The sequence below is a fragment of the Mauremys mutica genome, chromosome 4, assembly GCF_020497125.1.
Source record: "Mauremys mutica isolate MM-2020 ecotype Southern chromosome 4, ASM2049712v1, whole genome shotgun sequence".
NCBI lineage: Eukaryota > Metazoa > Chordata > Testudines > Geoemydidae > Mauremys > Mauremys mutica.
The window spans coordinates 93,680,303-93,695,256 of NC_059075.1; the positions used below are offsets into that span (position 1 = coordinate 93,680,303).

General features: G+C 38.9%; 1 protein-coding gene across 1 annotated transcript in view; it reads left to right on the forward strand.

Annotated features, from left to right (window-relative positions):
- Positions 1–14,954, forward strand: part of SPON1 (spondin 1) — a 337,162-nt gene that overhangs the window by 55,906 nt on the left and 266,302 nt on the right. The window contains exon 3 of the mRNA XM_045015301.1: positions 2,901–3,034. Within this exon, the coding sequence (XP_044871236.1) occupies positions 2,901–3,034 (134 nt within the window). The remainder of the gene's footprint in view (positions 1–2,900; positions 3,035–14,954) is intronic.

Below are 14,954 nucleotides of genomic sequence, written 5' to 3' on the forward strand. Positions count from 1 at the left end.
AATGAAATAAGTTGAAAATGAAGTCCATTTGCTATGAAATGCCACCGTGGGCTAACATTAGAGAAAATAATGACATTAATAGCTTACAGTGGTGTGTAGAAAATGCATGTACTATGAAAAGCTTAATAATTCTGATCCTGTTCTGTCCCCAGTTATGCAGCCTGGGCAAAATTTCACACTCTTCACTCAATCAAAATTCCCATTGAAATAAATGGGACTGTTTACAGAGTAAAGTACCATCATAGAGCGACTTACCCGTTTAATGGAAAATGGAGCAAGCCTTGCCTATGCCATAATTAGCTGCTTCCCAGCATATGGGTCAGGTGACAGTCTGGTGAACACCTGAGCCTCATAAAAAGGGCTAAGAGAACTCATAGAGAGGGAAGCTCTGAGGTAGGATCTGCAGGAAGCAGGGAACTCCAGTGAGTGGTGGACGGTAAGAAGGACTCCAGGGAAGCAGCTTAGGAGTTAGCCCTTTATCTCAGAGGAGAGAAAGACTTAAAGGTAGCCCTGAAGGAGGGTTGAAGAGTAGCCAAAGAGGAAGAATCTTTTGTTTCTTGGGATTTGGGTTTCTTTGGACTTTTGTTACTCTGGAAGGTGTTAAATTTGCTTAGTTAGTTGGCCAAAGGGCCAAACCACATTACCAACACTGACCCATGTGGGGAAGACTGAGAGGACTCATCTTGAAGGAGGATAGTGAGGTAGAAGAGGATTATGAGTGGCCATGCCTGTACTATGCAACATAAGCAAGGGAATCCAATCAGTCACTGAGCAGTTAACCCTCAGAATATCTCAGAGGAAGGCTGATAAATATTATTTTCCCCATTTTGCAGTTGGGGAATTTGAAGCAAATAGGATAGGTACAGCTCAGTGTCAAAGCCAAGATTTCAGTTTAGGACTTTGAGTGAGTGCCATTTGGTGCTTAGACCATTAGATCGTGTCAAATAGAAGTGGGGAAAAAATCAGTATAGTGCCTGAACTATATTTGTTCACAGCCAAGGCCGGCTCCAGGCACCAGCTCAGCAAGCAGGTGCTTGGGGCAGCCAAGGGGCAGGGGCGGCATGTCGGGCTCTTTGGTGGCAATTCGCGGCGGGTCCCTCAGTTCCTTTTGGAGGGAAGGACCTGCCGCCTAAATGCCACCAAAGAAGAAAGCAGAGTGGTGGAGCTGCCACCGATCACAATCACGGCTTTTATTTATTTATTTATTTATTTATTTATTTTCTCCCGCGTGGGTGGCAAAAACCCTGGAGCCGGCCCTGTTGACAGCAGTCCATATTCTCAAAATTTCATGCGAATAATTTACAAAATTCAAATCTAGTGGGATAGTTTGGCACTGACATGTGTCTCATAAGGGATGTGATACAAATCAATAAATGTGATGGACAAAATATATGGGTATTAGATATATTTTTAAAAAAACAATTGTATCCACGTACATTCCTTGAATTTATATATTCATTGTTTTTTATTTTTGTTTATTTTCTTAGATTTCATAAAAGAGGCCAGAGTAATGGCCCTAGAATCCAAAGTCATCTGTTTATCTATAGTCTAAGTAGAACAGAGGGTTGTCCACACTGGATTGTGCCAATGCACCTCCACCCTGACCTAAAAGGAAAGGAGTTCTAGCTCTATGCCTCTCTTTTGAGATTGCCAACAAGGGTGCCAGTTGTTTAGTGTAGACCCCACCTACCCTCTAAATGAAAATCTGTTCAAACTACAGATATTCCCTTTTCTACACTACGTGAAATGCTTTCAGCTGTACCAGAACATCTGTTAAAGCAACATTAATTGCAGAATGTATTCAATGGTGAATAGAGTTGGGCAAAAAGTTAGCAATTAAAACCTGCAGCCACAGAAAATGTGCCCAGTTACAATCTTGAAATTCAGAAAAGATTTACTGAATGGTTTGGCTAAGATTTGTAACTCTCTGATGTAAACTGGACCCAGTTTGAAGTCACCCTTGGCCAGGCCAAGTCAATGCAAGCCATTTTCTGATTTTGAAGTGCAGCCTCTCAAAATCACAGCATTGTGTGGTTCCAAACAAAACTTGGCAGTTTTAACTGAATTGTCTTTGAGAGTTTGTGCTTGTTCAAACACCAGACTCCAAGTGAAACCCGTGGAATACAAATACTGGAGGACATTGTAGAAAATATTTGCACATGTATCAAAACCAAAGTCTTGCAGATTCTAATTCAAACTCTGTTTCACAGCCCCTGTTCCTGCAGAGCATCAGCTTACTCTCACAACTGGCTCAAGGGTATATGGACAGTGTGTGTGTGTGTGTGAGCCATAAGGCATAAAGGATGCCATTTTGTAGAGCAAAACAGTGTCCTCCATACAGCGTGAACTCACATGTATGGTGTGTGTGAGGTCATGCTGTGTGGGGGATGCCATTTTGCTCTTCAAAATGTCATCTTCCTTGCTGTCTGGCATTCTGGGAGGAAATAATTCATTAAAATAGGGTCAAGCTGGCAAAAAGTTTGGGAACTCCATCCCTATATGTCAAGTATCAGAGGGGTAGCCGTGTTAGTCTGGATCTGTAAAAGCAGCAAAGAATCCTGTGGCACCTTATAGACTAACAGATGTTTTGCATGCTGCAAAATGTCTGTTAGTCTATAAGGTGCCACAGGATTCTTTGCTGCTTTTATACATCCCTATATGGTTGATTTGCAGCCATATTCAGAAAGGAGCAACTTCCCATAACTTGAGACCATTTCTTTTAGTGCTGGTTTCATTTTGTTTATTTTAATAGATTAATTGACTTTTACAACTCTGTCTGCGAAAGACTGGTGATCTAGAAAAATATAGTTACAGGTAATTCCATTTAAAGGAGACACAAACTGACATAAAACACTTTCTAAGCACATTTATTATTATAAAGTATCTTTATATTTCTTTAGATTATAGATGAAGAAGAAACACAATTCATGAGTAATTGTCCTGTTGCTGTTACCGAGAGTACGCCAAGAAGACGGACACGCATTCATGTTTTCTGGACAGCGCCTCCTGTTGGTACAGGCTGTGTAATTCTGAAGTAAGTACTTTTACATGGATCCAAGTTACAAGTAAAACCAGGTTCAGTTTATAATAAGTCTAATATGATTTACAATACATTGATGCCTGTTTTTATACACATGAGTCAGCAGTAGTTTAACCTGCACATCATTCCCTTGCAACTATTTGGCCTACATTTTTAAAAAACAGACTCAATATTCCAGGCACAGCTCTGTGTCCCCAGTTGCACCTATTTAGAAGCATAGCTTTTAGAAGATTTCACCCACAAATCAGGCAGTTAGTCTTCTAAACATTTTGTGGAGGAAATTATGCGCATAATATTGGAGGCATGATTGAAATGCTGGTAAATCCTTACATTTTAGCCAAGCATGTCAATTGGGCTGCACTATGGTACCTGCATTTTCTCAAATTAATCAATATCACTCAGAAAAGCACTGTGTTAGATCAGCAACTGGATGTTTTTGACAGAAATTTGTTTTGCTTCCTGATTTAAAGTTACAACAAAACATTGCAGCATGCTGTCCACTGTGTTGCAAGCTAATGTAAGAACTGTGTAGAATGTAATGGTGTTATAAGAGTCCCATCAGCAATCCAAGAAGATTCATTCAGAGTCAATGCACTGTTTAATAGAGAGATGATTCCCCTTGCCCACGAGCATCACCTTCATCTTACTTTGATTGTATTTGAGCCCTTTTTATTCCTCAAGGTGTGTATTTCTTCCAGACATTAGGGTAACTAGTTGATAGTGGTGTTCCATTCTGAGAATGAGTTATATTGCTCTGTATTTTCAGCACACTGTAGGCATTTGACCCTGAAGCATCATCCATTGTCTCTTGGTGGTTGAAACAGGAAGTGAAAAATGTGTAATGCAGTAAAAGCTACAGGAAACATTTAGCTAGGCCAAATTAAATACTTAACTCTCATAAATATCATGATTCCTACAAAACTTTTAACAAGAGTTGGGCAGTTGGAGTACTGTGATTGCTCCTTATTATACTAATCATAAGTGTCTCTGTGTTACCTGCATCTTTGCTGCATCCACCTGAGGTTTGTCTGTTTTATTCTCTGATTGTAAGCAAGGATCATTCCATTATATGTGTGCATAGTGCCTACCACAATAGGGCAACTCGGTACTACCATATAACATAATAATTCTTAGTATTAATTGAGTTGGAATTTATCCGGAACCTCATAATTTAAGACCCTGCTCTTACAAGAATTATGGTAGGATCTTTCACGGCCACAGGTTGTAAGCAGGAACGTGGTTTTACATAGCTTCTAAAAGTCAGCCCACCAACAACAAACAGAGTGTCTCTGATTAGAATTCTGAGATATTAATTCAGTAATGACTAGGGAAAAAGTGTGGGTGATTTAGTAGGTAGGTCTCTAATTTCTACAGTCTATAGACTACTCATCCAAATACTGAACCATTTCCAAACTGTTAAGCTTGCAGTATCTGACCAGATCAAAGCCAGGGTGGAATAACTGAAGGTCAGGTGGAAGGGCCACTGTTAGATACACATGTTTTGGTGAATGTGAATAAAATGCTATTTGATTATTAACTGTCTTTCAATAAAACTTCTGTAGAAAATACCATTTTCCCTGAACTAGTTTCTTAGAGATGAAAAGATAAATCGACTGTTGTACTTCTGAGTTCAGTTCAAAAGAAGAATGAAACACCTCAGAAAAAAACAGCTACCTGTTATTGTGATTTGTTAGAGCCAGTGATTAACATTATAATGTGGCTTTCATTTGCACTGAAATTCAGTGCTCAGTAGTACGATACATAGCAATTACTGTTGTGCTTTTTGGCATAAACTTAACACCATTTACATTTTTCCATTTGGAACTCATCTAAATTATAGGGTTTACATTAAGCCTTCTTTACAATCACCTCCCCATACTTCCATACAAATGCTGGGCACCATTTTCTCAACTATTTTGGCAATCATGAGTGCTTCAGTGAGACCATAAAAATTACATAGTTTAAAAATAGCTATTATAATTAGGGATGGCCAAAACCAGCCAGGGGAAATTCTGCTACCTTGAACTCTGAAGGAGGCAAATCATCCCTCCTCCTACCCACCTTTTTCTATATATGCAGGAATGCACCTCAGTGTATAGCTGGAGCTAGGACTCTATCCTGATAATTTGCTGGTAAGATTTGCATCAACTGGTGCTGGTGGTTTTGAGCCAGTTTTGAACAGAGAGAGCCTGATTCTTATCTTACACCATATAGTGATCCATTGGCTTCAACTTACACCAGTACAAGTGTAAAGAGAATCATGCCTTAAGAAGAAAAGGTAGTTACCAGTTTGTTATATGAAGCTAATCTACAAATACATTTTTACCTTACTATCGGCCAAGTTCTGCTCTCATTATGCCAGCCTAAATCCAGAGTAACTCTACAGACTTAATGAAGTTGCTTTGGAATTGCACCCGTGTAACTGGGAATAGAATTTGATCTGATGTTCTTAACACTGAGTTTTATTTTCCTGGTTAGTAAAATCTATTACCTGAGGCCCATAATTGACCAGCAGTCCCCTTAACATTTTTCAGGCGCTGTACCTATTACGTGTTCGGTATGGGAAAGTGAAGGTTCCAAGTGCAGCCTGGGAAGTAGAAATGCTTTGGCAGGAGTACTAGTTAGTTTGATGCATAACTTCAAGGGCAGCTTGTAGGTAGCATTAGCTTACATTTTGCCTCCCCACTCCCACCCCATACTACCTTGCTTTGTCACACAACTATTAATCCATTTTTTGCATAAAAGGTTAACATTATCAGGTTATTTTACATCTGATATTTCATAACCATAATTAGTACAGAACATGGCAGCCAGATTCCTCACTCCCACAGGTGGTTGCAGCACAGAAGCCTGAAGGTTTGGTCTCTATTTTGCCCTAGTTTACAATAAGTGCCTTGAATTCTCCCAGACTCTGCACTGAAATATGTAACCATCAGTCTATTGAGCATGTCTACACTGCCTGGACACATATACAATACTAACTAATGCAGCAAAGTACTTAACCCCGCCAGGACTCTGCTTAAGTCCCATTGAAATCAGACTTAAGTGCATGTTTAAAGTTTAAACATCTACTTAAGTGCTTTGCAGGTTCCTGGCCTATACTCTCACAAACATGTTTGTGCACACGGACTCATTGAAACCTTTTCTGGAATGGGGGTGAGCAAGAGCACGTGAGCGGCAATGATCTGTCCCTACAGCAAGTGGAACATCTTAAAAATGGATGATAAGAGAGTCTTGGGGAAATGTGTATCTTTACACAGAAGCGGAGAAGCTCCCCTACTTGGACTGGGCTATTTAAACGTTGCTAATCACCTCTCTTGCCATACGATAAGAAAAAAAATTCTTCACTATCAACGTAGCTCTCATTGTGGTGTCCCAATACAAGAGGGCTTGGCTGAATTCAGCACACAGATCCAGAAATATGGCCTCTCACATCTAAAAGTTCTTCAGCGACTGTTCATCCTCCCAAACTTGCCGTATGATGTAATCCCACTAATCAGTGCTTGTTTCCTGGGCCCAGAAGCACTGATCCACCGTTTAGAATTGCTTTGTGAATGCCAACAGCAATCTGACATTTTTATTCACTGTGTCCATCAGCCTCTATTCATTGTTGTCAAACATCTCTTCTTCTTCATTGAACCAACAGCTGAAGTGGTAGTCACTGAAGTTCTGCAGATACAGACAAATTGTGCATCCTCTATTAGCTTTGGTCATTAGAATTGTGCTGAACTCTGGGTTCTGCCAGAGAGATGGTGGAAACCAAAAAGTGACACACGGGATTGTGGGCATTTTAAAATTGTAGGATGGAATGATCATTATGGGATGGAGAATGTGGCATTATGGGAACTTGACCCCTAGTTCTCAGAAATCCCTGGGAAAATTGCTGGTATCCCAGAAAGCACTGAGAAAATGCCCCACAAAGCATTGTGCTGGTTGGCTGCACAGGGCGCACTGGGATGCCTACCTGTGATGCACTGCATTTTCCATTGATGCAAGCACTTGTGGTGTGTATGCGCAGCATTGACACAAGCAGCTAAATGTACACGTGCCTGAGCAGTGTAAACCAATGTAATTTACATCATGTAGAAACTTTGTAGTGTAGAGACACAGCCTTAGATTATAGGTGCATTTCTTAGCTAAGCTGGAGGACAGACTGTCTTAAACCACTTTTAGCCCTAGGTTTCTGAAGTTGAATGATAAAGTATATTGCTGGGGATAAAGTGTCTCATTTAAGTGTGATTTGAAATCTGGGAAGATTAAGATTTAAATCTGAAAAAAGGAAAATATTAAGTGTATACAATAGAAGGATATACACCTCTACCACGATAGAACACAACCCAATATAACACGAATTCGGATATAACGCAGTAAAGCAGTGGGAAGCCTCGAGCCCCACTGCTTTACCATGTTATATCCAAATTCGTGTGGAGCCCCAGGCCCTTTAAATAATCGTCCGAGCCCCACTGCCAGAGCTCTGGCTGTGGTTTAAAGGGCCCGGGGCTCTGGCCGCTGCAGGGAGCCCCAGGCCCTATAAATCCCCACCCGAGCCCCACTGCCAGAGCTCCAGCGGTGATTTAAAGGGACTGGGGCTCCCCGCAGCAGCTGGAGCACCAGGCCCTTTAAATCACCACCAGGAAAGCCGGTCCAGTCCGGCATGGCGTACCGGACCAAACCCGATATAATGTGGTCTCACCTATAAGGCGGTGAGATTTTTTGGCTCCCGAGGACTGCGTTATATCAGGGTAGAGGTATAATATAAAATAATGGAGTAAAGCCTGCATATTTTAGCTTGGTATGCATTAAAATTTAATATTGGGGAAACTGTTGTATAAATATGTGTTTGTAAATAGTGCAGGAATTATGCAAAATCTTGTTAATATCTAAGTCACTCATGTTTATCAAGTCATGTAAATCTCATGAAGAGGCAAATGCAAGATATGCTTTGGAATGTTGCAAGATGCTAATTATATTTTCCTCTTTTTGCATTTGAGTTTGACTGAGTCTGAATGCAACAGATCATTTAATAAATATTGGCCAGGTGCAGATATATTATGTATTTAATTTACCATTTAGAAAGGAAATCTTAAGCAGTGCTCTGATGGGATCACATAGCTGGGATTTCAGGCAATTATGATATGTGCTTCGTATGATAAACTAAACATTTACAAGATTTTATTTACTAGCTGCTCACCTTCTGCCATCCAAACGATAGTTAACCAACCAACAAATGAAAATCCAAGCTAGCTATTCCTTCTCTTATTTCCTGTAACATATCAAATATCTTTATCAAGGCCTCTTCATGGATTGTTCATGGGGAAAAATTTTGAACCATGTCTAGGGGAATGTTTTAATCTTTTTCAGAAGAATGTGGAATTTGTTGTTTTTCTGCATAAATAATCTACCTCATGATTTATTAACTTCCCCTTTTCTGGATGTAAGTGGCCACCAGAGGGCTGAGCAACTTGAAAGGACTCTTCCCAAATAAGAACTCTGGCAGATTTAGCGCTTCACTGTATGCATTTTAAAAAAATTTCTTCATTGGAAAATGGTGTGTCTGGTGTGCTGGCTGAGCTGGTAGCAAAACATACTGCAGATTTCAGGAACAATTTCAGGATTCAAAACATGTATCTGCACTTGAGATACAATATTCAGTCTCCATGGAACATGTGGCTTCCTTTTCTGTGTGCCATCCCTCTTCCTCCCAGCTCCCATATCTCTGGAAGTGAATGATATTAAACTAGAAGTGTGTGAATCCCAGGGGGTTTGATTACCATGAGTTTCATACGCAATTTTATTTTGTTTGGGTTTGCATCCCATTCTGCTATTCCAATGCTGTTGGAAAATCTAAGATAGAGTTCAAAGGAACCTGAAAATCTCAATGAAACTATCCATTTCTGACTGGTTGGGGTCATATCCATGGGCACACAATGAAATTCTCTTGATATCTGTCCAATCAAATCTTTTCCCAGCATCCCGTACTCATGATGTAGTTGTGATGAGGTATGCAAACCCCACACTGGCCAACAAGGGATTGCAAGAGATGCACAGACTGGAGGAGAAATTAAAAAGGAGCAGAATAGCTCCCTTGGTGGCAGTCCAGGGAAGAGGGCACACCAGCAATTCACAGCTCCTGAGGGAAGGCAGGATCTCTTCCAGCAATAACTACCTGAAGCTCCCTCCCTGGGGGAAGGGAGAACCTGCTTCAGATACACTCGGAGAGGGAGGCATTCCCCCCCCTCTCTCTCTCCTACGAACTCAGTTTGTTTATGTTAATTCCCCTTGTGGTGTTATGGACTACCCCAGCTGGGGAGAGACTTGGAACTGATCTGGCCAAAGAGCCAAGTCACAGGAGGAGGCTGCCACTGCCCTGAGAGAGAGAGAGCTGCCACACCAAGCATAGCCATGAAAAGGTACCTAGCCATGAGCTGACCCCCCTTCGCACATCCTTGCCACAGACTGCGAACTTTGGACAATAATGGGGTGCTAGGAAGTGGCCAGGGAGGGCAGCCTTAAGGCACTACTGGATGTCAGACCTTTGATAGCCCTCACAGGCCATGGGCTGGAGCCTGGTGGACTGGGAGGGCCCGGCCTCCCCTACCAACCCACCCTTCACCCTGCAGTTGAAAGGACCTAAACCCTTACCACAAATGAGCACAAATCATCACCTTTCTTTCCCTTAAATAGGGCTTTTAAGGAGTCAGTGTGGCCCACTGGCTAGGGATCTGGGGGAGGGATAGCTCAGTGGTTTGAGCATTGGCCTGCTAAACCCAGAGTTATGAGTTCAATCCTTGAGGGGGACATTTGGGGATTTAGTTGGGGCTTCATCTTGCTTGGGGGTTGGACTAGATGATCTCCTGAGGTCCCTTCCAACCCTAATAATCTATGGTTCTATGATCTGGACTGGAAGTCAGGAGACTTTGGGCCTATTCCCATATCTGCCATTGACATTCTGTTTAACCTTGGGCAAGTCATTTCACCTCTGAGTGCCTTAGTTTCCCCAGTGGTAAAAAAGGAACTGTGAGACTTATCTTTCTTTGTAAAGTGCTGTGAGTCTACAGATGAAAGGGGCTATATTTACTCATATTATTTGATTAGCCTAATGACTAGAATACTTTAACATGTTCTTTTTCATATTTTTTATTTCTTATTATATGACAACAAAGGAATCATCAAATACAGAATTTGTTTTGTGATTGCAACTTATGGCCCTATTTCTTATTCCTGATGCAAAACTGCCAAAAAGGATTTTACCTGAATAAGCAATGAGGGATTGAGACCATATATTTTTACTTATACAGCTGCTGTATTAATAACATGTTTAACATTAAATTATATAAAATGTTTATTTACAGTGAAATATGTACAGTCTCTTTCCCCATGCCCTTGTAGACCACTTACATTTAAAACAAAATCTGAAAAGTTGCACTTTCTTACTAGACTCAGGGCTTATCTACATGATGCTTTAGTTCACACCAGATGGGTATAAATTTGAGTCTGCATTAGCATGTTGTGCACTAACTGGCCCATCTGGACCCTGCTGGCATGCACTAAAAGTTCCCTACTGCGCATTAATGTAGTCCTGTGTCAACATTAATACTCACTAGAGAACCTTAATGTAGTCCCATTTCAAATAGTGCTACGTTATTGCACACTAAGGAACCTTTAATGTGCTCCATCAGGTCCACATGGGGCCAGCTCATGTGGACTAAAATTTAAACCCCTCTGGTGTGGACTAACGCACTGTGTAGACAAGCCCTTAATATAATTTCTTAAATTTAATGGAGCCCAGGACAGTTGGAGTACATGTCTAATAAATATACTTTCTTATAGTGACACACACTAATTTGATGTCTGAGTCAGGATGAATATATTAATCATCAAATATTAATGTATGCTCTGGTTGCTTTGTGCTGCTATAGTGAAACTAAACAGCTACAAATCTGGCTTAACTGGCTAGCTACTGTAAACTAGGTTCATACTTGCAGAGATGCAGAGCAGCTGTAGCATACTAGTGAATCTGAACTTAGGTGTTTAATCAAAAAACCAAACCATACCAAATCCAGCTATGGTCATTCACACTGGGCCTCTAAACTTGCACTCCTGGAAAGAAAGTAGGAATGACTAGAGCCAGTCAGGAACTGGAATTTCTCTTTCAAGGGAAATTCCACATTTTCAAATTTTGTTTCTGTTCCAAATTAGAACAAAATCTTGGATTTTAAAATATCCTGGAAAATGAAATTGAAGAAAATAATTTTGGGTCAATTGAAATGTTTCATTTAGATAAAATTGTAATGTTTAATTTTGACTTTGATTTCTTAAATTTTACTTTATGTATTTTTATTTTATATTAATTGAATCTGTATATTTGTTTATAACATTACATATGAATTTCAAAACAAAAAGTAACTTAAAAATGAAACATTGAAACATTCCATTCCAATGAGATTGAAATGGAACATTTTACCTTACTGAAATGCTTTGTTTCAATTTATATTAGGGCTGTCAAGTGATTTTTAAAAAAATCACTATTAATTGCACTGTTAATTAATAATAGAATACCATTTATTTAAATAGTTGAAGATATTTTCTACATTTTCAAATATATTGATTTTGATTACCTTTGCAGGAGATAATGCTGCCCACTTCTTGTTTACAGTATCACCTGAAAGTGAGAACAGGTGTTCGCATGGCACTGTTGTAGCAGGCATTGCAAGATATTTACGTGCCAGATGCACTAAAGATTCATACGTCTCTTCATGCTTCAACCACCATTTCAGAGGACATGCGTCCATGCGGATAACGGGTTCTGCTCGATAACCATCCAAAGCAGTGCGGACCGACACATGTTGATTTTCATCATGTGAGTCAGATGCCACCAGCAGAAGGTTGATTTTCTTTTTTTAGCATTTTGGGTTCTGTATTTGTCACATCAGAGTATTACTCTTTTAAGACTTCTGAAGCATGCTGCACGCCTCATCCCTCTTAGATTTTGGAAGGAACTTCACATTCTTAAACCTTGGGTCGAGTGCTGTAGCTATCTTTAGAAATCTCACACTGGTACCGTACCTTCTTTGTGTTTTGTCAGATCTGCAGTGAAAGTGTTCTTAAAATGAACATCATGTGCTGAGTCATCATCTGAGACTGCTATAACATGAAATATATGGCAGAATGAGGATAAAACAGCAAGGGACATAAAATTCTCCCCCAAGGAGTTCAGTTACACATTTAATTAATGCACTATTTTTTTAACAAGCGTCATCAGCATGGAAGCATGTCCTCTGGAATGGTGGCCGAAGCCTGAAGGAGCATATGAATGTTTAGCATAACTGGCATGTAAATACCTTGCAATACCGGCTACAAAAGTGCCATGCGAACACCTGTTCTCACTTTCAGGTGGCATTGTAAATAAGAAGAGGGCAGCATTATCTCCCATAAATGTAAACAAACTTTTGTCTTGGCAATTGGCTGAACAAGAAGTAGGGCTGAGTGGATTTGTAGGCTCTAAAGTTTTACACTGTTTTGTTATTGAGTGCAGTTATGTAACAAAAAAATCAACATTTGTAAGTTGCACTTACACAATAAAGAGATTGCACTACAGTACTTATATGAGGTGAATTGAAAAATACAATTTCTTTTGTTTGCCATTTTTACAGTGCAAATATTTGTAATACAAAGAATATAAAATGAGCACTGCCAACTTCGTATTCTGGGTTGTAATTGAAATCAATATATTTTAAAATGTAGAAAAATATCCAAAAATGTTTAATAAATTGCAAATGCTATTCTATTGTTTAACAATATGATTAAAACTGTGATTAATAGCAATTAATTTTTTTAATCATGATTAATTTTTTGAGTGCATCGCATGACTTAACAGCAATAATCGACAGCCCTAATTTACATTAAACATATTTTTTCAAAATTGACTTTCTCAGAGAATATTTTGATTCATCTGCATTTTCTTACGGAAAAATGTTCCACTGGAGAATTTTCAAGCAAATTAGGGGAATGTACTGGTGTACTGCAACTCTAACGCTGTACACTAGTGAACAAGTTGTGTTCCACTCCAGTGTTACTGGAATTGATAGTGACAGCATACGTAATATATAGGATTAAATTTTCAGCTGGCCTCAAATTGACCTCTCATTTTATATCTGGAAATATGAATGTGGAGGTATTTCAGTGCAAAACTGATTACTATAGGTAGTTGGGATTCCTACTACCTGATACATATGTAAATGCATGCACGCATACATACATACAAATACTTCCTTGCATAGATTCTTGTGCTGATTAGTTAACACAAATATTTGCATCATTGCAAAATAAGGAGCCATTCCTTAAAATGTGATCAATTGTTTGTAAAGTGCATAAGGACTGAAGGTATTAGGCAAATATAATTTTTATTGTCTTCATGACAAGACATGTTGCTATCATTTCTTCTTTTGAATGTCTTTGCATTTTCTAGTCTCTTGCAAAAAGAAGATTAAAGGTGTGCCTAACATTTGATTGGAAACCCAAATGCAATTGAAATCAATCATGAATCTATTAGATCTGTGTTTGCTGACGAGCTGAGTGAAATTTGTTCTTGGTCATTAACTTTTTGTCTAATATTGATACAAACTTTTTTGCTGCCAGTGGATATCCAGTAACATTTTGAGGCTACTGTTTGGTGCTGCATTCAAGTTCAAAATATGTTCACTGGGAAAAGTTACATGAAGCAGTAAGATGCATGTTTTTTTCCCATTATGGTCAGTAGTTCCACTTCCAGAAAACCTATGTGAACATTCGTGAGGTCACTGAACTTAAAAACTCATCTATGGATTTCACAGTGAATTCAAATCATATGAAAACCAGGTTTGTTCCAGGTTAATTATTTTATTTTATATTTTAATTTTAGTACCTGAAAATTCCTGTAGAATAGTTCTGAAATAAACAATTTGTTGGCTTGTTTTGAACCCAGCTTTGAAGAATTGGCAGTTATGACTAGGATACACCATTGTTCACGGTGTTTACAGTTCTTAAAAGACTAAATAGTGTAAAGAGAGTTAAGGACCTATTTCTTTTATTCTTTTAATTTAAAATTTAAATCATTTTAAATTAACAAATGAACAATACCCCAAGAAAAACATATTTGATTGTACTTTTAAATAGCCATGAGGAAAACAATGAAAAAAAACAATGTCATGTATAAGAAGAGTGGAAAGTTCCCCAAATTATCAGGTGCTAAAATTTGGTTCAGGCTGTATTCTGCTTACATCAAAGGTAGTTCTACATTAACAGGCTCAAATTGTTAGTCTCTTCCTCCCCTACTCCCCCCTCCCTCCTCTTTCTGATAGTGTCTTTTATGAAGTCTTCATTTTTCTGTATTGTAACCAGTAATAAGACAAAGAGGGAGAGATGCTATCATTTCCTAGTTATTTTCTGTTTGTAAATGAAAATCATTGTTAATTTAGAACCCTGACAGCTGTAAAACATTTGCCATTCCACAGCAGCTGTCAGCAGCACTCCGGTTTATTTTATAAACAGATGTTTAATTTGACTTCAATGCCATTGTCAGTTTTTGAGAGGAAACAAAGAGAGGAAACAGAAATAGAAATAATCATGATATTCATCATTTTGTTTCTTTTCGAAACATAAATCAGGGTGATAAATGAAGACATTAGAAGTGTTTTGATATATCTTTAGCTCTAGAATGGTTTAACTCAATATTTATTTTTGTTAACCACATGGATTGGAATAAACCTCTCTCATTGCACAAAAATGCATGTTTAGAACATGTTGTGTCTTTTATTATGCCAGTGCTTGAAGACAATATTTTGCTTTGGAAAACATAACATTGATTACAAAAATTAATTCACTCTTTGGTGGATAACATTTTCTTGCTCTCCAAATTGCAGAAAAGTATTCCCTG